The 23,909-nt window shown below is 49.0% G+C and overlaps 1 protein-coding gene across 6 annotated transcripts in view; it reads right to left on the reverse strand.

Annotated features, from left to right (window-relative positions):
- Nucleotides 1-13,780: 13,780 nt before the first annotated feature.
- LOC148506501 (uncharacterized) overlaps nucleotides 13,781-23,909 on the reverse strand; it is a 28,501-nt gene continuing 18,372 nt past the window's right edge. For 4 of the 6 annotated variants that reach the window (XM_088446629.1, XM_088446630.1, XM_088446628.1 and 1 more), the window contains exons 4-9: nucleotides 23,272-23,400; nucleotides 23,013-23,129; nucleotides 22,666-22,815; nucleotides 19,424-19,576; nucleotides 18,276-18,391; nucleotides 13,781-16,468 (exon numbers count right to left, since the gene is read on the reverse strand). In XM_088446629.1, coding sequence (XP_088302755.1) covers nucleotides 18,311-18,391; nucleotides 19,424-19,576; nucleotides 22,666-22,815; nucleotides 23,013-23,129; nucleotides 23,272-23,400 — 630 coding nt within the window. In that variant the 3' untranslated portion in view covers nucleotides 13,781-16,468; nucleotides 18,276-18,310. The remainder of the gene's footprint in view (nucleotides 16,469-18,275; nucleotides 18,392-19,423; nucleotides 19,577-22,665; nucleotides 22,816-23,012; nucleotides 23,130-23,271; nucleotides 23,401-23,909) is intronic. The other 2 variants (XM_088446632.1, XM_088446631.1) reach the window with 1 other exon arrangement.

The following is a 23,909-nucleotide window of genomic DNA, read 5'->3' on the forward strand; positions in this document are numbered from 1 at the left end:
CAAAGTAAAGTTTAGTTACCCTGCGGCTCTCCATTGACTTCAATGGAGGAGCCGTTCATTGGCTGAGAGAGGCGGGGGTTCACCTCTCTCAGCCAATGAATGCTCAGATACGGCTCTACAAAGGCTAGAGCCGTCTCTGAGCTCTTCATTCAGGAGATAACAACCATCCTGGTTGTTATCAGTTGCATGGTTCGCGGTTTTCATTTTTTATTTTAAGAAGACCTTGGATGCCTACTTTGGAACGAAGATGACAGAACCACGCATAGGAGAAGGTGAGTATGTTTTTTTTCCCACAGGTACCGAATGGAAATTCTACTGGACAAGTGGACCGATGCTACAGGGATACATAGGTGAGTATGAGTACATGTGTGTGTGTGTACATGTGTGAGTGCATGTATGTTTAATAAAATTATATTGTGTACGGTGTTTGTCTTTTTTTTATAATATTGCTTTTGCAGTGGAACTACAGGTACCAGTGGGCCCTTAATGCCCTACATGCTGGTACTTGTGGTTCTCCAAGTACCAGCATGCGGGGGAGGCTTGCTGGGACCTGCAGTTCCACAGCAACAGACAATATTTAAAACGATATAAAATGCACTACACCTACACTATCAACCCGCCACCCACCGCCCAGGGGTTACGAGGTTAGATCCGGGCTATCAACCTAGGCTAGGGGTGCCCTGGAGAGGGGAACCTTTTCATTAGGGGGGTCCCCAACTCCCCAGGGGCCCCTGGCCTGACTAGCGGTCAGGGCTGATGCTGCGACTGGGGGGCCCGGTGATAGGGCTCCCCTGGCTGTGGCATCAGCCCCCCGCAAGAAAGGGTCCGGTGCTGGTTCTGGGAGTTACACGGGAACCCTACGCAATTTTGTTCCCTGTAATTCCAGAACCAGGACTGGTTCCCAGAGCCCAGTGCTGGTTGTAACAAGTACAGTGGAACCCTACTCAATTTTTCCCTGTACTTAGACAACCAGGACTGACTATAAAAAGTCCAGGGCTGGTTCTGTTTTAGGGGGGGACACCACGTAATTTTTTTTTCTAAATTTAACTATTTATAAGCTTGTTATAGTAAGATACATGCATGCATCTCACTGACCCCTGCATGTATCTGTGGAAAAATGAACTGTTCACGCTGAAAGTGAAAGTATGAAGCAATTCTATGCAGTCTGGGATTTGCAGTATGGTTTGAAGTAGGATTTGCTGCTCGATTTGTACATGAACATGCCAAATCGAACAGCAAATTTTGGAAATGCTTCTCAAATCAAATGTTAGTTAATGAGGGATTTGAACTTTCAATTTGAGTCAGTTTGAGCTAAATCGAACTACAAAACGAAAATCACATCGACCCTTAGTAAATTTACCCCGTAGTCTCTCACTCCACGTCACTTTCAAGTACAAATAATGAAGGGGATGTATACACTACCCTGAAGTGTCTAGCAATTTCCCTGATTGCACCCTAACCCCATTACGAAGCTGTTATATATAAATAAAACGGTGATATTATACATTCAAATGGAATAATTAGTATAATTTCCCTGCATTGGTTATAAGGCACAATGATCCCTATTTATTATTATGCTTTATTTATATGGCGCCACAAAGGTTCCGCAGCGCTTTACACAGTACATAAATGAGCACATAAGAAAAACAGTTAATTGTAATACAAAACAATGCAGGACAAGGACATGAGGGGTCATTCAGACCCACTCGCAAGCGGCAGTACGCTCGCAAGTGGGTCGATGTTCCCCACTGCGCATGCGCATGACGGAGGGAGTTCCGTCGTGCACATGCGTGAGACCCGGACTGCGACAGCCAAGCTGTCGCTCCGGGTCTCGCACCAAAGGGGGCGTGCTGTCGATGTTGATTGACAGCACGCCCCCTTTGGTGGGTCGATGTTCCCCACTGCGCATGCGCATGACGGAGGGAGTTCCGTCGTGCGCATGCGCGAGACCCAGAGTGCGACAGCCAAATTGTCGCTCCGGGTCTCGCACCAAAGGGGGCGTGCTGTCGATGTTGATTGACAGCACGCCCCCTTTGGTGGGCGTGCCGGGAGCATGCCTGCCAGACGGAGGCGTTCCCATGGGAACGCCTACCGTCTGAAGCCGGCCCCACTGACATCACTAGTGATGTCAGTGGGAGTGATTTTGGCTCTGATAGAGCCAAAATCACTCCAGGGCTTGTGGCAGGGAGACCCTACCGCAGGGTCTCCGTCGCAAGTCCGATGGTCGCGATGGTCAAGACCATCGCGACCATCTTTTTGGACGCTCCTATATGCTGTGGGTGGTGACCCACAGCTATACGAGCGTCCAGGAGGACGCTCCATTTTAATGGAGGAGGGCCCTGATTCAGAGCGAGCGCTCTGGTCAGAGCGTCCGGCTCTGAATCAGGCCCATGGTTTATACACATAATACACATAGCTTACCTGCATAACACAAGCAGCAGGGCCTCAGCAACCAAATGTTGGGTGCCAATTGGGGAGTCAGGAGTAAATGTTACTAGAAGTAGGGATAGGAGAAGCACATGAGGGACGAGGGTCCTGCTTGTGAGAACTTACATTCTAAAAGGGGAGGGGCAGACAGGGGCGACACAGATGGGGTAGATAGTGAGGAAGGAGCATGGAGCAGTGGGTTAGGATGTGTGTGCTGCGGAATGTGTGTGTATAAGATGACCTGATGTTTTGTCAAAATTAAATCCTTCATTCATCTGTCTCTATGACAGAAAATAGATTTGTTTATGGGTTATTTACTTGAGCGATGTACAAAATAAAGTTGTAGCACTTTCATTTTTGTGTGTTGCATTTTAGCATCTATATACATCCTTCTAAACATGCAGCTCCTGCCATCCTAATACAGTAGTGACTACTTTAGTGCCAGCTGCTGGGTGCTCTGCCATGCTCCTGTGAGTGGGAGCATCTCACATGCTATGGTTGGATCCCTATGGCTACATGCTTTATCTGATAAGTATCAGTGGGCACTATTCAATTCAATGCAAATTAAATAGCGCCAGGAAGGAGCTCCCGGAGCTATTCAATTCAGCGCACTGTTATGTCGGAGAATGCTCGTTCTCGTGCCTTAAACATGGTGTTTAGTCGCGAGAACCTTCATTCTCCAACTTAGTGCCGTGGAAACTAGTATTGCCCGGCGCAATACTGTTTCCACGGCACTAAGGGCAGAAAACAGCATCGCACCAGGAGATTTGTCGGATTTCTGCTCGCACCCCAGGAGGGGTGACAGAAGAAATCCTTAGTCGGGTTTAACAGCGCGCTGAATTTAATAGGTCCAGGAGTTCCTTTCTGGCGCTATTCAATTCGCATTGAATTGAATCGAGCCCAGTGTGTTTTCATCAACTTGGCCTGGAGACACAGCGTAGGAGCACACATCCCTGGCGTAGAGACTCGAGCCAGGAGTATGTATGCCCTGGCATAAAGAGAAACCAGAGGAGCACGCCGTCCTGGCGTAGAGTCACAGCAGCCATTTTGTCATAGAGACCCAGTAGAGGAGCACGCAGCTCTGGCATAGAGACACAGCAGAGGAGCACGCAGCTCTGGCATAGAGACACAGCAGAGGCGCACGCAGCTCTGGCATAGGGACACAGCAGAGGAGCGGCACACACCTCTCATGTAGAGACACAGCAGAGCGCACACACCCCTCATGTAGAGACACAGCGGAGCGCACACACCCCTCATGTAGAGGCACAGCGGAGCACACACCCCTCATGTAGAGACACAGCGGAGCGGCACACACCCCTCATGTAGAGACACAGCGGAGCGCACACAGCCCTCATGTAGAGACACAGCGGAGCGCACACAGCCCTCATGTAGAGACACAGCGGAGCGGCACACACCCCTCATGTAGAGACACAGCGGAGCACACACACCCCTAATGTAGAGACACAGCGGAGCGGCACACACCCCTCATGTAGAGACACAGCGGAGCGCACACACCCTTCATGTAGAGACACAGCGGAGCACACACCCCTCATGTAGAGACACAGCAGAGCGGCACACATCCCTCATGTAGAGACACAGCGGAGCGGCACACAGACCCCCTCATGTAGAGACACAGCGGAGCGGCACACGCCCCTCATGTAGAGACACAGCGGAGCGGCACACACCCTCCATGTAGAGACACAGCGGAGCGGCACACCCCCCCCTCATGTAGAGACACAGCGGAGCGCACACACCCCTCATGTAGAGACATAGTGGAGCGCACACGGCCCTCATGTAGAGACACAGCGGATCGGCACACACCCCTCATGTAGAGACACAGCGGAGCGCACACACCCCTCATGTAGAGACACAGCGGAGCGGCACACACCTCTCATGTAGAGACACAGTGGAGCGCACACACCCCTCATGTAGAGACACAGTGGAGCGGCACACACCCCTGACGCAGCGGAGCGGCACACACCCCTCATGTAGAGACACAGCGGAGCGGCACACACCCCTCATGTAGAGACACAGCGGAGCGGCACACGCCCCTCATGTAGAGACACAGCGGAGCGGCACACGCCCCTCATGTAGAGACTCAGCGGAGCGGCACACGCCTCTCATGTAGAGACACAGCGGAGCATCACACACCCTCCATGTAGAGACACAGCGGAGCGGCACACCCCCCCCTCATGTAGAGACACAGCGGAGCGCACACACCCCTCATGTAGAGACATAGTGGAGCGCACACAGCCCTCATGTAGAGACACAGCGGAGCGGCACACCCCCCCCTCATGTAGAGACACAGCGGAGCGGCACACACCCCTCATGTAGAGACACAGCGGAGCGGCACACACCCCTCATGTAGAGACACAGCGGAGCGCACACACCCCTCATGTAGAGATGCCCTGGAGAGGGGAACCTTTTCATTAGGGGGGTCCCCAACTCCCCAGGGACCCCTGGCCTGACTAGCGGTCAGGGCTGATGCTGTGACTGGGGGGCCCGGTGATAGGGCTCCCCTGGCTGTGGCATCAGCCCCCCGCATGAAAGGGTCCGGTGCTGGTTCTGGGAGTTACACGGGAACCCTACGCAATTTTGTTCCCTGTAATTCCAGAACCAGGACTGGTTCCCAGAGCCCAGTGCTGGTTGTAACAAGTACAGTGGAACCCTACTCAATTTTTCCCTGTACTTAGACAACCAGGACTGACTATAAAAAGTCCAGGGCTGGTTCTGTTTTAGGGGGGGACACCACGTAATTTTTTTTTCTAAATGTAACTATTTATAAGCTTGTTATAGTAAGATACATGCATGCATCTCACTGACCCCTGCATGTATCTGTGGAAAAATGAACTGTTCACGCTGAAAGTGAAAGTATGAAGCAGTTCTATGCAGTCGGGGATTTGCAGTATGGTTTGAAGTAGAATTTGCTGCTCGATTTGTACATGAACATGCCAAATCGAACAGCAAATTTTGGAAATGCTTCTCAAATCAAATGTTAGTTAATGAGGGATTTGAACTTTCAATTTGAGTTAGTTTGAGGTGAGCTAAATCGAACTACAAAACGAAAATCACATCGACCCTTAGTAAATTTACCCCGTAGTCTCTCACTCCACGTCACTTTCAAGTACAAATAATGAAGGGGATGTATACACTACCCTGAAGTGTCTAGCAATTTCCCTGATTGCACCCTAACCCCATTACGAAGCTGTTATATATAAATAAAACGGTGATATTATACATTCAAATGGAATAATTAGTATAATTTCCCTGCATTGGTTATAAGGCACAATGATCCCTATTTATTATTATGCTTTATTTATATGGCGCCACAAAGGTTCCGCAGCGCCTTACACAGTACATAAATGAGCACATAAGAAAAACAGTTAATTGTAATACAAAACAATGCAGGACAAGGACATGAGGGGTCATTCAGACCCACTCGCAAGCGGCAGTACGCTCGCAAGTGGGTCGATGTTCCCCACTGCGCATGCGCATGACGGAGGGAGTTCTGTCATGCGCATGCGTGAGACCCGGACTGCGACAGCCAAGCTGTCGCTCCGGGTCTCGCACCAAAGGGGGTGTGCTGTCGATGTTGATTGACAGCACGCCCCCTTTGGGGGGTCGATGTTCCCCACTGCGCATGCGCATGACGGAGGGAGTTCCGTCGTGCGCATGCGCGAGACCCGGACTGCGACAGCCAAGCTGTCGCTCCGGGTCTCGCACCAAAGGGGGTGTGCTGTCGATGTTGATTGACAGCACGCCCCCTTTGGTGGGTCGATGTTCCCCACTGCGCATGCGCATGACGGAGGGAGTTCCGTCGTGCGCATGCGCGAGACCCGGACTGCGACAGCCAAGCTGTCGCTCCGGGTCTCGCACCAAAGGGGGCGTGCTGTCGATGTTGATTGACAGCACGCCCCCTTTGGTGGGCGTGCCGGGAGCGTGCCTGCCAGACGGAGGCGTTCCCATGGGAACGCCTACCGTCTGAAGCCGGCCCCACTGACATCACTAGTGATGTCAGTGGGAGTGATTTTGGCTCTGATAGAGCCAAAATCACTCCAGGTCTTGTGGCAGGGAGACCCTACCGCAGGGTCTCCGTCGCAAGTTTGATGGTCGCGATGGTCAAGGCCATCGCGACCATCTTTTTGGACGATCCTATATGCTGTGGGTGGTGACCCACAGCTATACGAGCGTCCAGGAGGACGCTCCATTTTAATGGAGGAGGGCCCTGATTCAGAGCGAGCGCTCTGGTCAGAGCGTCCGGCTCTGAATCAGGCCCATGGTTTATACACATAATACACATAGCTTACCTGCATAACACAAGCAGCAGGGCCTCAGCAACCAAATGTTGGGTGCCAATTGGGGAGTCAGGAGTAAATGTTACTAGAAGTAGGGATAGGAGAAGCACATTAGGGACGAGGGCCCTGCTTGTGAGAACTTACATTCTAAAAGGGGAGGGGCAGACAGGGGCGACACAGATGGGGTAGATAGTGAGGAAGGAGCATGGAGCAGTGGGTTAGGATGTGTGTGCTGCGGAATGTGTGTGTATAAGATGACCTGATGTTTTGTCAAAATTAAATCCTTCATTCATCTGTCTCTATGACAGAAAATAGATTTGTGTATGTTATTTACTTGAGAGATGTACAAAATAAAGTTGTAGCACTTTCATTTTTGTGTGTTGCATTTTAGCATCTATATACATCCTTCTAAACATGCAGCTCCTGCCATCCTAATACAGTAGTGACTACTTTAGTGCCAGCTGCTGGGTGCTCTGCCATGCTCCTGTGAGTGGGAGCATCTCACATGCTATGGTTGCATCCCTATGGCTACATGCTTTATCTGATAAGTATCAGTGGGCACTATTCAATTCAATGCAAATTAAATAGCGCCAGGAAGGAGCTCCCGGAGCTATTCAATTCAGCGCACTGTTATGTCGGAGAATGCTCGTTCTCGTGCCTTAAACATGGTGTTTAGTCGCGAGAACCTTCATTCTCCAACTTAGTGCCGTGGAAACTAGTATTGCCCGGCGCAATACTGTTTCCACAGCACTAAGGGCAGAAAACAGCATCGCACCAGGAGATTTGTCGGATTTCTGCTCGCACCCCAGGAGGGGTGACAGAAGAAATCCTTAGTCGGGTTTAACAGCGCGCTGAATTTAATAGGTCCAGGAGCTCCTTTCTGGCGCTATTCAATTCGCATTGAATTGAATCGAGCCCAGTGTGTTTTCATCAACTTGGCCTGGAGACACAGCGTAGGAGCACACATCCCTGGCGTAGAGACTCGAGCCAGGAGTATGTATGCCCTGGCATAAAGAGAAACCAGAGGAGCACGCCGTCCTGGCGTAGAGTCACAGCAGCCATTTTGTCATAGAGACCCAGTAGAGGAGCACGCAGCTCTGGCATAGAGACACAGCAGAGGAGCACGCAGCTCTGGCATAGAGACACAGCAGAGAAGCATGCAGCTCTGGCATAGGGACACAGCAGAGGAGCACGCAGCTCTGGCATAGAGACAGCAGACGACCACAGCGGAGGCTGTCCTGATGCAGAGTCACAGAGGAGGAGCAATTAGCTCTGGCATAGACACAGCAGAGGAGCACGCAGCTCTGGCATAGAGACACAGCAGAGGAGCAGGCAGCTCTGGCATAGAGACACAGCAGAGGAGCATGCAGCTCTGGCATAGGGACACAGCAGAGGAGCACGCAGCTCTGGCATAGACACAGCAGAGGAGCACGCAGCTCTGGCATAGAGACAGCAGACGACCACAGCGGAGGCTGTCCTGATGCAGAGTCACAGAGGAGGAGCAATTAGCTCTGGCATAGACACAGCAGAGGAGCACGCAGCTCTGGCATAGAGACACAGCAGAGGAGTACACAGCTATGGCATAGAGTCACAGCAGAGGAGCACGCACCTCTCATGTAGAGACACAGCGGAGCGGCACACACCCCTCATGTAGAGACACAGCGGAGCGGCACACACCCCTCATGTAGAGACACAGCGGAGCGCACACAGCCCTCATGTAGAGACACAGCGGAGCGCACACAGCCCTCATGTAGAGACACAGCGGAGCGGCACACACCCCTCATGTAGAGACACAGCGGAGCGCACACACCCCTCATGTAGAGAAACAGCGGAGCGGCACACACCCCTCATGTAGAGACACAGCGGAGCACACACCCCTCATGTAGAGACACAGCAGAGCGGCACACACCCCTCATGTAGAGACACAGCGGAGCGGCACACAGACCCCCTCATGTAGAGACACAGCGGAGCGGCACACGCCCCTCATGTAGAGACACAGCGGAGCGGCACACAGACCCCTTATGTAGAGACACAGCGGAGCGCACACACCCCTCATGTAGAGACACAGCGGAGCGCACACACCCCTCATGTAGAGACACAGCGGAGCGCACACACCCCTCATGTAGAGACACAGCGGAGCGCACACACCCCTCATGTAGAGACATAGCAGAGCAGCACACACCCCTCATGTAGAGACACAGCGGCGCAGCACACCCCATCATGTAGAGACACAGCGGAGCGGCACACACCCCTCATGTAGAGACACAGCGGAGCGCACACACCCCTCATGTAGAGACACAGCGGAGCGCACACAGCCCTCATGTAGAGACACAGCGGATCGGCACACACCCTCCATGTAGAGACACAGCGGAGCGGCACACCCCCCCCTCATGTAGAGACACAGCGGAGCGCACACACCCCTCATGTAGAGACATAGCGGAGCGCACACAGCCCTCATGTAGAGACACAGCGGATCGGCACACACCCCTCATGTAGAGACACAGCGGAGCGGCACACACCCCTCATGTAGAGACACAGCGGAGCGGCACACACCCCTCATGTAGAGACACAGCGGAGCGCACACACCCCTCATGTAGAGATGCCCTGGAGAGGGGAACCTTTTCATTAGGGGGGTCCCCAACTCCCCAGGGGCCCCTGGCCTGACTAGCGGTCAGGGCTGATGCTGTGACTGGGGGGCCCGGTGATAGGGCTCCCCTGGCTGTGGCATCAGCCCCCCACAAGAAAGGGTCCGGTGCTGGTTCTGGGAGTTACACGGGAACCCTACGCAATTTTGTTCCCTGTAATTCCAGAACCAGGACTGGTTCCCAGAGCCCAGTGCTGGTTGTAACAAGTACAGTGGAACCCTACTCAATTTTTCCCTGTACTTAGACAACCAGGACTGACTATAAAAAGTCCAGGGCTGGTTCTGTTTTAGGGGGGGACACCACGTAATTTTTTTTTCTAAATTTAACTATTTATAAGCTTGTTATAGTAAGATACATGCATGCATCTCACTGACCCCTGCATGTATCTGTGGAAAAATGAACTGTTCACGCTGAAAGTGAAAGTATGAAGCAGTTCTATGCAGTCGGGGATTTGCAGTATGGTTTGAAGTAGGATTTGCTGCTCGATTTGTACATGAACATGCCAAATCGAACAGCAAATTTTGGAAATGCTTCTCAAATCAAATGTTAGTTAATGAGGGATTTGAACTTTCAATTTGAGTTAGTTTGAGGTGAGCTAAATCGAACTACAAAACGAAAATCACATCGACCCTTAGTAAATTTACCCCGTAGTGTCTCACTCCACGTCACTTTCAAGTACAAATAATGAAGGGGATGTATACACTACCCTGAAGTTTCTAGCAATTTCCCTGATTGCACCCTAACCCCATTACGAAGCTGTTATATATAAATAAAACGGTGATATTATACATTCAAATGGAATAATTAGTATAATTTCCCTGCATTGGTTATAAGGCACAATGATCCCTATTTATTATTATGCTTTATTTATATGGCGCCACAAAGGTTCCGCAGCGCCTTACACAGTACATAAATGAGCACATAAGAAAAACAGTTAATTGTAATACAAAACAATGCAGGACAAGGACATGAGGGGTCATTCAGACCCACTCGCAAGCGGCAGTACGCTCGCAAGTGGGTCGATGTTCCCCACTGCGCATGCGCATGACGGAGGGAGTTCCGTCGTGCGCATGCGTGAGACCCGGACTGCGACAGCCAAGCTGTCGCTCCGGGCCTCGCACCAAAGGGGGCGTGCTGTCGATGTTGATTGACAGCACGCCCCCTTTGGTGGGTCGATGTTCCCCACTGCGCATGCGCATGACGGAGGGAGTTCCGTCGTGCGCATGCGCGAGACCCGGACTGCGACAGCCAAGCTGTCGCTCCGGGTCTCGCACCAAAGGGGGTGTGCTGTCGATGTTGATTGACAGCACGCCCCCTTTGGTGGGTCGATGTTCCCCACTGCGCATGCGCATGACGGAGGGAGTTCCGTCGTGCGCATGCGCGAGACCCGGACTGCGACAGCCAAGCTGTCACTCCGGGTCTCGCACAAAGGGGGCGTGCTGTCGATGTTGATTGACAGCACGCCCCCTTTGGTGGGCGTGCCGGGAGCGTGCCTGCCAGACGGAGGCGTTCCCATGGGAACGCCTACCGTCTGAAGCCGGCCCCACTGACATCACTAGTGATGTCAGTGGGAGTGATTTTGGCTCTGATAGAGCCAAAATCACTCCAGGGCTTGTGGCAGGGAGACCCTACCGCAGGGTCTCCGTCGCAAGTCCGATGGTCAAGACCATCGCGACCATCTTTTTGGACGCTCCTATATGCTGTGGGTGGTGACCCACAGCTATACGAGCGTCCAGGAGGACGCTCCATTTTAATGGAGGAGGGCCCTGATTCAGAGCGAGCGCTCTGGTCAGAGCGTCCGGCTCTGAATCAGGCCCATGGTTTATACACATAATACACATAGCTTACCTGCATAACACAAGCAGCAGGGCCTCAGCAACCAAATGTTGGGTGCCAATTGGGGAGTCAGGAGTAAATGTTACTAGAAGTAGGGATAGGAGAAGCACATGTGGGACGAGGGTCCTGCTTGTGAGAACTTACATTCTAAAAGGGGAGGGGCAGACAGGGGCGACACAGATGGGGTAGATAGTGAGGAAGGAGCATGGAGCAGTGGGTTAGGATGTGTGTGCTGCGGAATGTGTGTGTATAAGATGACCTGATGTTTTGTCAAAATTAAATCCTTCATTCATCTATTGCTATGACAGAAAATAGATTTGTTTATTTGTTATTTACTTGAGCGATGTACAAAATAAAGTTGTAGCACTTTCATTTTTGTGTGTTGCATTTTAGCATCTATATACATCCTTCTAAACATGCAGCTCCTGCCATCCTAATACAGTAGTGACTACTATAGTCCCAGCGACTGGGTGCTCTGCCATGCTCCTGTGAGTGGGAGCATCTCACATGCTATGGTTGCATCCCTATGGCTACATGCTTTATCTGATAAGTATCAGTGGGCACTATTCAATTCAATGCAAATTAAATAGCGCCAGGAAGGAGCTCCCGGAGCTATTCAATTCAGCGCACTGTTATGTCGGAGAATGCTCGTTCTCGTGCCTTAAACATGGTGTTTAGTCGCGAGAACCTTCATTCTCCAACTAAACTGCCCGGCGCACTGTTTCCACGGCACTAAGGGCATAAAACAGCATCGCACCAGGAGATTTGTCGGATTTCTGCTCGCACCCCAGGAGGGGTGACAGAAGAAATCCTTAGTCGGGTTTAACAGCGCGCTGAATTTAATAGGTCCAGGAGCTCCTTTCTGGCGCTATTCAATTCGCATTGAATTGAATCGAGCCCAGTGTGTTTTCATCAACTTGGCCTGGAGACACAGCGTAGGAGCACACATCCCTGGCGTAGAGACTCGTGCCAGGAGTATGTATGCCCTGGCATAAAGAGAAACCAGAGGAGCACGCTGTCCTGGCGTAGAGTCACAGCAGCCGTTTTGTCATAGAGACCCAGTAGAGGAGCACGCAGCTCTGGCATAGAGACACAGCAGAGGAGCACGCAGCTCTGGCATAGAGACACAGCAGAGAAGCATGCAGCTCTGGCATAGGGACACAGCAGAGGAGCACGCAGCTCTGGCATAGAGACAGCAGACGACCACAGCGGAGGCTGTCCTGATGCAGAGTCACAGAGGAGGAGCAATTAGCTCTGGCATAGACACAGCAGAGGAGCACGCAGCTCTGGCATAGAGACACAGCAGAGGAGCAGGCAGATCTGGCATAGAGACACAGCAGAGGAGCATGCAGCTCTGGCATAGGGACACAGCAGAGGAGCACGCAGCTCTGGCATAGACACAGCAGAGGAGCACGCAGCTCTGGCATAGAGACAGCAGACGACCACAGCGGAGGCTGTCCTGATGCAGAGTCACAGAGGAGGAGCAATTAGCTCTGGCATAGACACAGCAGAGGAGCACGCAGCTCTGGCATAGAGACACAGCAGAGGAGCACACAGCTATGGCATAGAGACACAGCAGAGGAGCACACACCTCTCATGTAGAGACACAGCGGAGCGCACACACCCCTCATGTAGAGACACAGCGGAGCGCACACACCCCTCATGTAGAGACACAGCGGAGCGCACACACCCCTCATGTAGAGACACAGCGGAGCGGCACACACCCCTCATGTAGAGACACAGCGGAGGAGCACACACCCCTCATGTAGAGACACAGCGGAGGAGCACACACCCCTCATGTAGAGACACAGCGGAGGAGCACAACCCCTCATGTAGAGACACAGCGGAGCGCACACACCCCTCATGTAGAGACACAGCGGAGTGGCACACACCTCTCATGTAGAGACACAGCGGAGCGCACACACCCCTCATGTAGAGACACAGCGGAGCGCACACACCCCTCATGTAGAGACACAGCGGAGCGCACACACCCCTCATGTAGAGACACAGCGGAGTACACACCCCTCATGTAGAGACACAGCGGAGCGGCACACACCCCTCATGTAGACACAGCCCTCATGTAGAGACACAGCGGAGCGGCACACAGCCCTCATGTAGAGACACAGCGGAGCGGCACACGCCCCTCATGTAGAGACACAGCGGAGCGGCACACACCCCTCATGTAGAGACACAGCGGAGCGCACACACCCCTCATGTAGAGACACAGCGGAGCATCACACACCCTCGATGTAGAGACACAGCAGAGCGGCACACCCCCCCTCATGTAGAGACACAGCGGAGCGGCACACACCCCCGATGTAGAGACACAGCGGAGCGGCACACACCCCTCATGTAGAGACACAGCGGAGCGGCACACACCCCTCATGTAGAGACACAGCGGAGTGCACACACCCCTCATGTAGAGACACAGCGGAGCGCACACACCCCTCATGTAGAGACACAGCGGAGCAGCACACACCCCTCATGTAGAGACACAGCGGAGCGCACACACCCCTCATGTAGAGACACAGCGGAGCATCACATGCAGCTAATCCAAGTCAATGAAAGCAGAGAAAATGTACTTGACATTTTATTTTTGTAAAATTGATTACAGGACACTACACTATATTTAAAAGCATAGAACAAAAAAAGGGAACACGTTATCTATGATACCGAGCGATCATTTACAAATGTAGAAAAAGCATATGTACAGTACAGCACATTTTCTGATACCCATATGCCTATGTAACTACCCAGCACATATAACCCTCACACCCCAATGCCGCACTTCCAGGATCCAGCTGAACAGATAAAGTTTATGCAGATAATTGGTCTGTAACTGACATGTGTCTGAGATATTAATCTCTCATCTGTATCCTATCACACCAAGGCCTTCACCTATATTATATAACAGGTCTGAGACGATTGTGATCACTCCTGACAAAGGGCCTGATCCAGCACGGATCGCACAGCTGCATTCGCACGCACAGGCACACCTGCGTTCCGCCAACCCCTCCCCCCTCCACCCACAAACAGTCACTTCATGTCAAACGCAGAGCACAAACATCGACCTGGTGCGTGCGAACGCAGCCGTGCTATCCAACCTGAATAATGCCAAAATAAAACCTTTTCAGTTCTTTCCATTAACTAAAAAGTACCAAAATGTTAAGGGGGTCTATTTATTAAGATGTGGAAACCAGGCTAATTTTCTATCAATCCGCAAAATCTCGGCGAGTCAGCTGAGCGATTCTCAGCTAAATCTGCCATATTGGCCCGTCGTAGACTTAAGGAATCGCTTCGCCGACCATTCTCAGGAGATCACATAACTATACATGGTATTAAATAAAGTTCCTGGCAGGCGTCCGTCTGTGTGTTCCCGAGAACCAGGGAACGGATTTTGACGCAGTTTTCACGATGCTATACAGCATTTGCAGAGGAAGGTTTAGGTGTAAGACACATTAATGTATGACAATAGGAGCCGAGCAGTGACCATTACAATTTAAGTGAACCAAATCAATGAAAGAACGGACGTCCGAGCATTTTCTTGGCTTACGCTGCCTAAACCGTTAAAAATACATCACAACGATGGGCTTTATTTTATACCATGCAGAGATTGATACGTATTATCCGGGTCTCCAGAAAAATTGATGTAAGCCCTGTTTATTGATACAAAATTTCAACTTTTCCCCAGTCCTATTTCATTTATGTGACAAAACAATTCTTTAATTTCAGACGAGTCCAATTCCCGGTAAGAGTCGGCTTTGGCGTGACAATACATAGAGCGCAGGGACAGACACTTAACGAGGTGACCGAAGTGGAGACTGTTTTTCTCATGGACAACTTTACGTGGCCCTTTTGCGTGTCACGTCACAACTAAAGCTTTTCGTTGACGTCAGGAGGAAAAACGACTAATGTTGTCTACAAGGCAATCTTATAAGGGGATCGGCATGATTTACCGTCGGCCTCAATCCTGACGGCTGAAGCCCGACAGAGGCGAAGATCCCAACAGCCGCTAAGGGCAAGTATAAACTAACCTACCCCCCTCTCCCTCAAGTATTTAACCCTATCCCCCCTCTAAGTGCCTAAACCTAACCCCTCTTCCCCGTTGCCTAAACCTGTCTCCCGGGGGTTGCCTAACGCTAAACCCCTCCTTCCCCATACCTTCCCGGGGGGCTGCCTAACCCCAAGTCCCCCACGGGAGCCCCTAACCTAACCCTCCCCCCAGTGGCTGTCCTCGCCCGGCTTACCTTCGATCGGGATGACAGGTGTCGGGCTCCCGGCGTAAGTAAAATGATAGGCGTCGGGATTTTCACACCGGTCATTAGACCCTTGCCGGGATTAGACAGTCGGGATTTAGGCCGTCGGCATCCCGATGGCATACCCTTATAAGACCTCAGTTAAAAGACTATTACCGTAAATTCAAATTTGCTCCCATTGTCAAATGACAAAACTTTTTTTTTTTTTTTACCAAAGAAAGCATTTTTTCATTAATGTTCTTGTATTATCGCCATCCTGAGATGTGATACTTATACTGTCACAATTCCTGCTAAATAGGCTCTTACCGCCAGCAATAGCACTGCTATTAACGGAGGCAGCCCCTTGCTGCAACACAGGGCTTCTTGTCTTTTAAAAAATAGACCCGTACATCTCATAGTTGTGTATAAAAAATATGTGCGTTATTGTGTCCATCTTGCATTGTATAAGGAAAGTCCCCAGTCTGTCGTACAAACAATAGAGACGTTCGCGCTTCTCTCGATCGGCAGCAGCTTTCTGCAGAAATGCATGAACGAGTGCATAAAACAGGCTCACAACGAAGCATGACATCATAAGGAAGGAAGTAACCGGTTATACGCTGTCCCTCAGTATTTCTCACCCCCCATTACCACCCCAGTGCCCCTTCTCACAGGACGTAATAGAACATGTACTTTATTGGAAGTTGAGCTCATCTGTCACTGGTTCAAAAAAAAAAAAAAAAAAAAACATCCTGACTACATTAGAGATATTATGCTAATAGGAAAGAATTTCTGCCTCTTTATAATTCACATTTGTAGAAATGATGTTCGCCAGTAAATTACAATAAAGCGTAGTAACAAAGAAAAACATCTCAGGCTGCCAACTTGGGAACGAACAACTTTAAAAACATCACCGCACATCAAAATGTACATAATTTTACACTGTTCCACTACTACAAAATGCCGTCTTGTGGACAAGTCGTTGTCTTCTAAATTCACACTGCTCGGTCCTGGTCAACCAAAACAGGATTTCCTGGAAGAAGAGAGGTCATTCAGCACTGAATTAAATAAATGAATAGCAACGTAGTGTAAACGATGCATCGTTTTGGTGACCGTGTGGCTTCGATTCTAACACTGAAGCATACACAGACAACGATTTTTTTAATGATTATCGATAACGATATCATTTATCGGTGAAAAAAATCGTTCACTTTCTGAGTTAAAACGATGAACGATTATCGTTCATGCGCTTTCAAGTTTGTAGTTCAGTCAGACTGACCAACTCAACGAATTTCAGTAAGGGAATATGCAAAAATCGTTTGTAGTTCATTACATTTAGTAAATGAACGATTTTAGTAAATGATTTTCGTGAATTTTTCCCTTGAAAAAATGAACTAAAATCATTTACTAAAATCGTTCATTTACTAAATCGTTGTGTGTGTATGCACCTTGAGAGGTTAATGTTTAATTATTTAGAAAGTGGAGAGTATTATGAAAATACAGTTTTGGACCCTGCTTCAGTCTGCGAAACGCCCCTATGTTTTTGCTGGGGTGCAGAGGTTTGCACAGGTAGCGGGGAGAAGTAGGGGGGAGCGAAGATGTTCCTAGCATAGTAGGCACTAATCGGCATTAGGGGAGCATTATCAAGGGTGCACGGCCATTTGTCCCCTGCGAAAGGATGGTATTTATGAACCAGCTAAGGGGCGTCAGAGACTGGGACTGGTCGTATACTTTTATTGATGCAGAAGATTTAACAAACACAGTACACGGTGTAATATGAAAAAATAAAACCGGTAGAAGTCATCGATAAACCCACTCCCCCGTTTGCACCAGAACAGCAAGACTGTGCGCTAGCGCTGTCCTACCATAATGAAAACAAATGAGAAGAATTGGGGCTTTTCCCAACCCTCCTAAAACTGTGAAGACCGGGATAATTACCAGGACTGTGCCGCTCCTGTAGTCCCGTAATAAAGGACGTGGGTCCAAATTTGTGCGTTCATAAAATCAGCTAACTAGGTGCAATATTTTCCGGATCACCATACTGGCTTCCCCTGCTCGGTCTCCTTCAGGAATCGGGATGATATATTGTCGGACGTTAGCCCGGCAGATGTTATACAGATGCTGGAAAGCAGACAGTGAGGATCCCGACGGAGGTGAGTACCCCACTATCACTAACCTTTCGCCCCCCCCCATTGTGCCGAACCTCCCCTGTAAGTGCCTAAACCTAACACCCTCCCCCCTCCCCGCAACCTTGGCCCTCCAGCTGCTGTGGAATTACACATCCCAGCATGCACTGCCACCTTTTTGATATAACAGCATGGTAAAACTATGGCAGTGCATGCTGGGATGTGTAGTTCCACAGCAACTGGAGGGCCCTAAGCCTACCCTCCCGGGGGGTGCTTAACCCTAAGTCCCCCCCCGGGAGCCCCTAACCTAACCCTCCCCCCCTCCGTGGCTGTCCGCGCCCGGCTTACCTTAATTCGGTCTGCTGGGCTCCCGGCGTAGGTATGATGACAGGCATCGAGATTTCAACGCCTGTCATTAGACCCGTCGGGATTACACAGTCGGGGGAGCCGGTGGTCGGCATTTAGACCATCGGCTTCCTAACTGCATCCCCCTCCTTCAGACGTGTAGCCAATACATAGTTGTATTAAGTATACTGTACAACTTCTAATTTTCCAAGCCATAGCAGGTAGGTGCTTATATGATTAAGAAAAGACATCAGAGCACAAGGAAGGAGACATTTCTGTCCCTTTTATGGATTATGATGAACATCAGGGTTTAGTCATAATAAAGGCCGTTAGCGGTGAAATGGACTGCGCCATGAGAAACCCATTTACCAGTTCTTTCACGGTTTATTCTGGCTGCCAATGGTTTATTCATCATCAACATCATCTTCATCATCGTCATCATCATAATCTTCTTCATCTTGTGTATCGGGTACGGAACTTTGCAGCTGCAACAGACAAACCCAGCAGAACTTCCATCATACAGATGTCATTCGGTCGGTCGCTTGGAATGTACTAACGGTCTTGCTATGAATGGAGGATTCTCCTCGGGGTAACGTGAGCAGATTAGTGCCTTACTATTCCTGGTCAATTAATAGAAAATCAGGGTATATCCAAGTATAGCAATTTTACTTATGTACTTAAACTACTGCAAAGGCGCTTGCCCAGGAAATGAAAACAATCAGACGGTTACTAGAATATACTAATCATAAATCAAACGTCCTTTCCTCCAGGACATTCCCTGCAATTCCCCAAACGATTGTCCTGGGTATCATCACTACGTTCAATGTCTATTCCCGGTTGCTGGATCGGAGGCTGGATCTCCATAATTCACACTAGACTTTTAGGGACCACACTCCAATGCTGGGGGATGGGTGGTCGCAGGGAAACCCCATTTAGTGCATCTCTCTCAAGATGACCTCATTTTGGTAGAAGATACATAAAATATTTAACTCCCTAAAGTAAGCCCCAATCCCCATCTGCCGCTGTTTGTACTCCTTTCATATCCTACACAGCATAGACTTCCTGTATATAATTAGACTCAGTTATTGTGAGGTATGGGGACATTCCCCTATAGATTTGTGCATGGTGTTATCAGTAATGCACTTATACAGGCTTGTCCGTTAGTCTCTTGGGAGGAATCTAACCTAAAGAGAACAAGGAGAGGGGGTTTCCCTTAGCCACCAATGCAATTTTAGCTATCATTTATACAGTGGTTCTCAACCCCAACCCTCAAGTTTTCCCAACAAGTCATGTTTCCAGGATTTCCGTCTGTGGAAGCAGGTGGGATAATTACTGACCCAGCAAAATAAATGAAGACACCGGTGTGAAAGAAATCCCCACAACATGGCCTGTTGAGAACCACTGATCTAGTACATTGTATAAAATGATCGCTAAGAATCCAACTAGTTGCTACTGGGCAACTTCTCCACCTGTCGTCTTTAGAATGTTTGCTAAGTGTCCCCCCCTAGGTCTCTTACCTGGATCCTGGATACCGGTATAAAGCTCCCGGTGCTCTTTGGTCTCCCTCTAGGGCGTTTTGCGGACAAGGGCATTATAACAACATCATCAAATATGATCTTCTTCGGGCTACCCCTCTTCCTCTCTTCGTGGATCCCCGCTAACAGAGCTAGCTGGAAGAGAATGCAGGGCTGCTTAGTGCAAAGGGAACATTTCAACAGTCGCAATGGGCAACACAAAACTTTAATTTTCATAAATGCTCCCGATTTAATTCGCGGATACACAACAGCTGGTGAGGGTACAAATGATTCAAACTGATGCACGGGTTACACACAGACAGGGTACGAACCATCTCTGTACAGTGAATATACACTAAAATATACACAACAAAGGGGAGGATGTATCAAATATTCTATAGGAGGACAGGTGAATAAGTTGCCGATAGCAACCAATCAGCTCCTAGTTAACATTTTATAGTGTAATGAATAAGCAATATCTAGAAGCTGATTGGTTGAGCAACTCCTCCATTTGTTCTCTTTAGAAGGTTTGATAAATGTACCCCTCAGTCACAGGACAGTCTTTACTCACTTCCAACACTCCATACCAGGCCTGGCCAACCTGTGGCTCTCCAGCTGTTGTGAAACTACAAGTCCCAGCATGCCTTGCCAGAGTTTTAGCATTCTCTAATAGCAAAACTGTGGCAAGGCATGCTGGAACTTGTAGTTTCACAACAGCTGGAGAGCCAAAGGTTGGCCAGGCCTGCTCTATACCCTCTTTATACTGCCCCTCTCGCCCCCCTGCACTACCTCCACTTCTCCCTACTTCCCGCTAACTGTAATTGTTTCCGTCACTGGAGTTACTACTTCCTTCAGGGGAGGAACCCCAGGAACTTCTCTACACAACACACCTTGAACACTTCTCATAGGTCAGTCAAGAGACATGGGGGTCTTTGGATTAAGCCTTTGAGAGAGACAAAGTGGAAAGAGAAAGCAACAACCAATCAGCTCATAACTGTCATTTTACAGGCTGTGCTTGAAAAATGACAGTTAGGAGCTGATTGGTTGGTAATTTATCATCATCATCAACACACTAGGCAAACCAGTATCTTGAACAAGAGGGTTCTGACCTTCTTGCAGAGCAGGACATTATGAGGGTCAGACAGGGCCAATTGCCACAGATCACATCTACACCCTTCACAACCCGATCAAACCACGCCAGGAACTGAAAAGACTTCACAAATTAGATATAGCTATGCCTTAAGTCCAACACTCTTAAGTGCATCAATTAGGGATGTGCAGGCTCGGATTAGTTCGGATTTTCCGGCCAAATTCTGATTATTTTTTTTCCCGCCAAAAAAAATCAGGTCTCAGAAAGAGGCAAAATGTCATCTTTCATGGACAAACATCATTATTCCTGGAAAAAAGTCCAGGAAAGATAAAGTACGTCCATGAAAGATGACGTTTTGCCTCTTTCTGAGACACGATTTTTGCCGGGAAAAATCCGAACTAATCCGAGCCTAGTATCCCTACTAATCTACTATCTACTAATCCCTAGTATCAATGAAAAAGGTTTCCAAGAAAGACTGATAACCATGACAAAAACAAAACGAGTAACACTCCACAAATGACAGGGCTCTGAAGTAAAGGAAACAGATTGCTACTTTGGTTTGGAAATCATTCAGATCTATAAACGGACTATAAAACTGAGGATATTTAGGTAAATTTACGAAGTGGTAGGTTCAAGTTCAAAATTTAAAATGGAAATTAAAAGCAAAGCACTGCGGATTTTGCTTTTAACAACAGTACGGTGTTAAATTTCAGGCTTAAAGACACCGAGAAGTAGCGACCAGGCGTTTAATGAATTTACCCCAATGTATTGGAAGGAAAATACTACCCGAGACCACCCCTGAAAATAAAGTCACCCCCGAACCTCGCTTATGGCCTGGGGGAATAGGGTTCGGGCCAGCCCAAGCCAACAGTAATATTCCATCTGGAATTCTGTAAATACTTAGGCATATGAATCAGCGCACGGTGGATGGAGGTAGGCAGAGCCCGGTTGCCATCGCAACACAGGAGAGAGATTACATTTGTGCACAACTCATAGCACCACAAAGCAACACTCAACCGTGAGGCAGTGGATGAACCATGTCCCCTTGAAGCAATTTTTCAGCCCTTCAGCGGAAAGTACATTGATAACGGTCCCTTACATGATCAGCACACCCGTCTCCTAAGAGTACTCTGTGCAGCTGGACACAAACAGGAGAGCACAACAGTATAGACAGCACAAAATAAATTTAAGAGCATATTAAGAATTTCCGAGGCATTACAAACTGGAACCAGAGCCTGGAGACTTGCGATTGGCTGGCTGATGAAGGAGGGTCCAATGCAGCCAATTACAAGTGGCCCTGTTACTCCAGGCTGTGCGCAGGTGGGTCATTTTTCTGGGATTGTTTTTTATTTGAAATAAAGAGTTAAATAAAGGATTGGAGAGTCTGATACTCATTAAAATGTGCTACAAAAAGTGCAACGGACCTTGCACTAACCTGAGTTATTTTGCCCATAAGGAGTGGGTACAGACAAAGTAAGTATAGTCTCTTTGGCTGCTCAAATTGTCAAGTGATCCTGAGCTATGTGGTAGTTTTTGCCATTTACTTTCATTTGTTGTATCCAAACGTGTTCATTCTTTGGCCCTTATTTATCAACAAGTTTTATAATCATTCACAACGAGTGATAAAACTCACTATATATAATAAATGGTGCTCCAGCCAATCAGCTCCCAACTGTCAGTTTTCAAATAGATGATAGTTGGGAGCCGATTGGCTGGAGCACCATTATCACACGCAAAAAGTTTTATCACTCGTTATGGGCTTCATTTATCAATGAGTTTTATCCTTCATAAGTCTTTCTCCATTTGGCTGACTGTGAATTGGATGCTCTTTTATCCAATTATGTTTCTCCCCTGCCTTATTCCTGTTCCGCCTTTACACTCAATAAAAGCTAACCATTAAGTTTTTATATTCTTGGCACCCTCATGGCCCAGTGTTTTTATTTTATGCACCAAAATAGAAGCAGACAGACAAAGATAGAGACACGGACAGCAGACAGACATAGGGGAGGAATGTGGGCGGGGACAAACGTAGGGGAGGAATGTGGGCGGGGACAAACGTAGGGGAGGAAGGTGGGCGGGAAAGATCGTGAGAGAGAGAGAGAAATGGAGGGAGAGGTTGAAGGGAAGGGCGTGACTGACTATGAACACACCTCACCTTTCTGGCAGAGGGAATTTTATTTGGACTCCCCTTTGGCCGCCCTCTGCTGCGTTTCGGAACGGCACCTTCCATTGGGACACCTTCATCTGTTGTCGGTACCTTACGCGGCCGACCTCTCGCCATTTTCGGGGTTCCAGGTAGCCGCTTCTGTGGGAAGCGGGGGATAATGAGCAACATGAAGGGATAATATGCGACAAGAGGACCTGTACTCAGGGTAACATTATGGAGTACTGATCTCTACGCTGTAGTAAGAGCAGTATTATATGAGGAGTGTAGAGAACCACAACAGGGTAATCAATGGCGTTAAAGTCAGGGGATGGGGGGGTGATAAATAGGCCATCAACCTCATTATACGCTGTAGCACTTCCTCTCACCACCAGTGAGGCCTTGGATGGTTTCCGGTTCTTGCTTCCCTTCGGCCGTCCTCGTGATCTCTTTGGGGCGTCGACATTTCGTTTTACCTGAAGAAGATGATGCATCACAAATTCACCAAACACCCTCCCTGACGTTACACTTTATACCAAACACCCTCCCTGACGTTACACTTTATAAGGACACGTTGCGCTTAAACCCGTGTCCATATAGTATCGGTCCTCCTCTCACCTTCGTACTACCCTTTGGTCTCCCTCTGCCTCTGTGTGGGGTGTCTGATCCATCTTGAAGCTTTGAATCACCGTAACTTCCTATTTTTGGTGCATAAACCAGAGACTTCCCCTCGCGGACAGAGTAGACCTATGAAAGGACAAGATCCTGCTTTAGGGCCTTCATATGAGGAGGAGAACTCAGCCCTTTGTTCTCAGCAAACAGGGCGCTGAAACACAACCTTTAGCGAGATCATGATGGCAGCTCCCAGCCCGAATGTAAAACAGGTATAAATAACGGTATAAACGCCAGACGAATCTTACTGCCAATTGGACAGTCAACAGACTGACGCCTCAAAATGACAAACGAGGTGAACCACATCAAAAGGTTTTCATACTAAGTAGGTTTATCTTATACGTGGTCCTACTTCCTGGACACATTGGAATTATAAAAATAATGGGCAAGTACAAAAAGTTGTCTGTAAGTAAATCTCAACAACATAGGCAGCAGCAGTATGACCGAAAAAGTCGAAATATAAGCTGAAAGATTTTACCTGGCCATGCCATATCGTACAGTCATTTTAGGACCCGTACCTCACTTAACAATTTCCATCATCCACAGCTACAATACAAAAAAAGAGGATTTTTGGGTACTTACCT

Source organism: Taudactylus pleione, unplaced genomic scaffold, assembly GCF_031769625.1.
Source record: "Taudactylus pleione unplaced genomic scaffold, aTauple2 ptg000400l, whole genome shotgun sequence".
In the NCBI taxonomy this organism is placed as follows: Eukaryota; Metazoa; Chordata; class Amphibia; order Anura; family Myobatrachidae; genus Taudactylus; species Taudactylus pleione.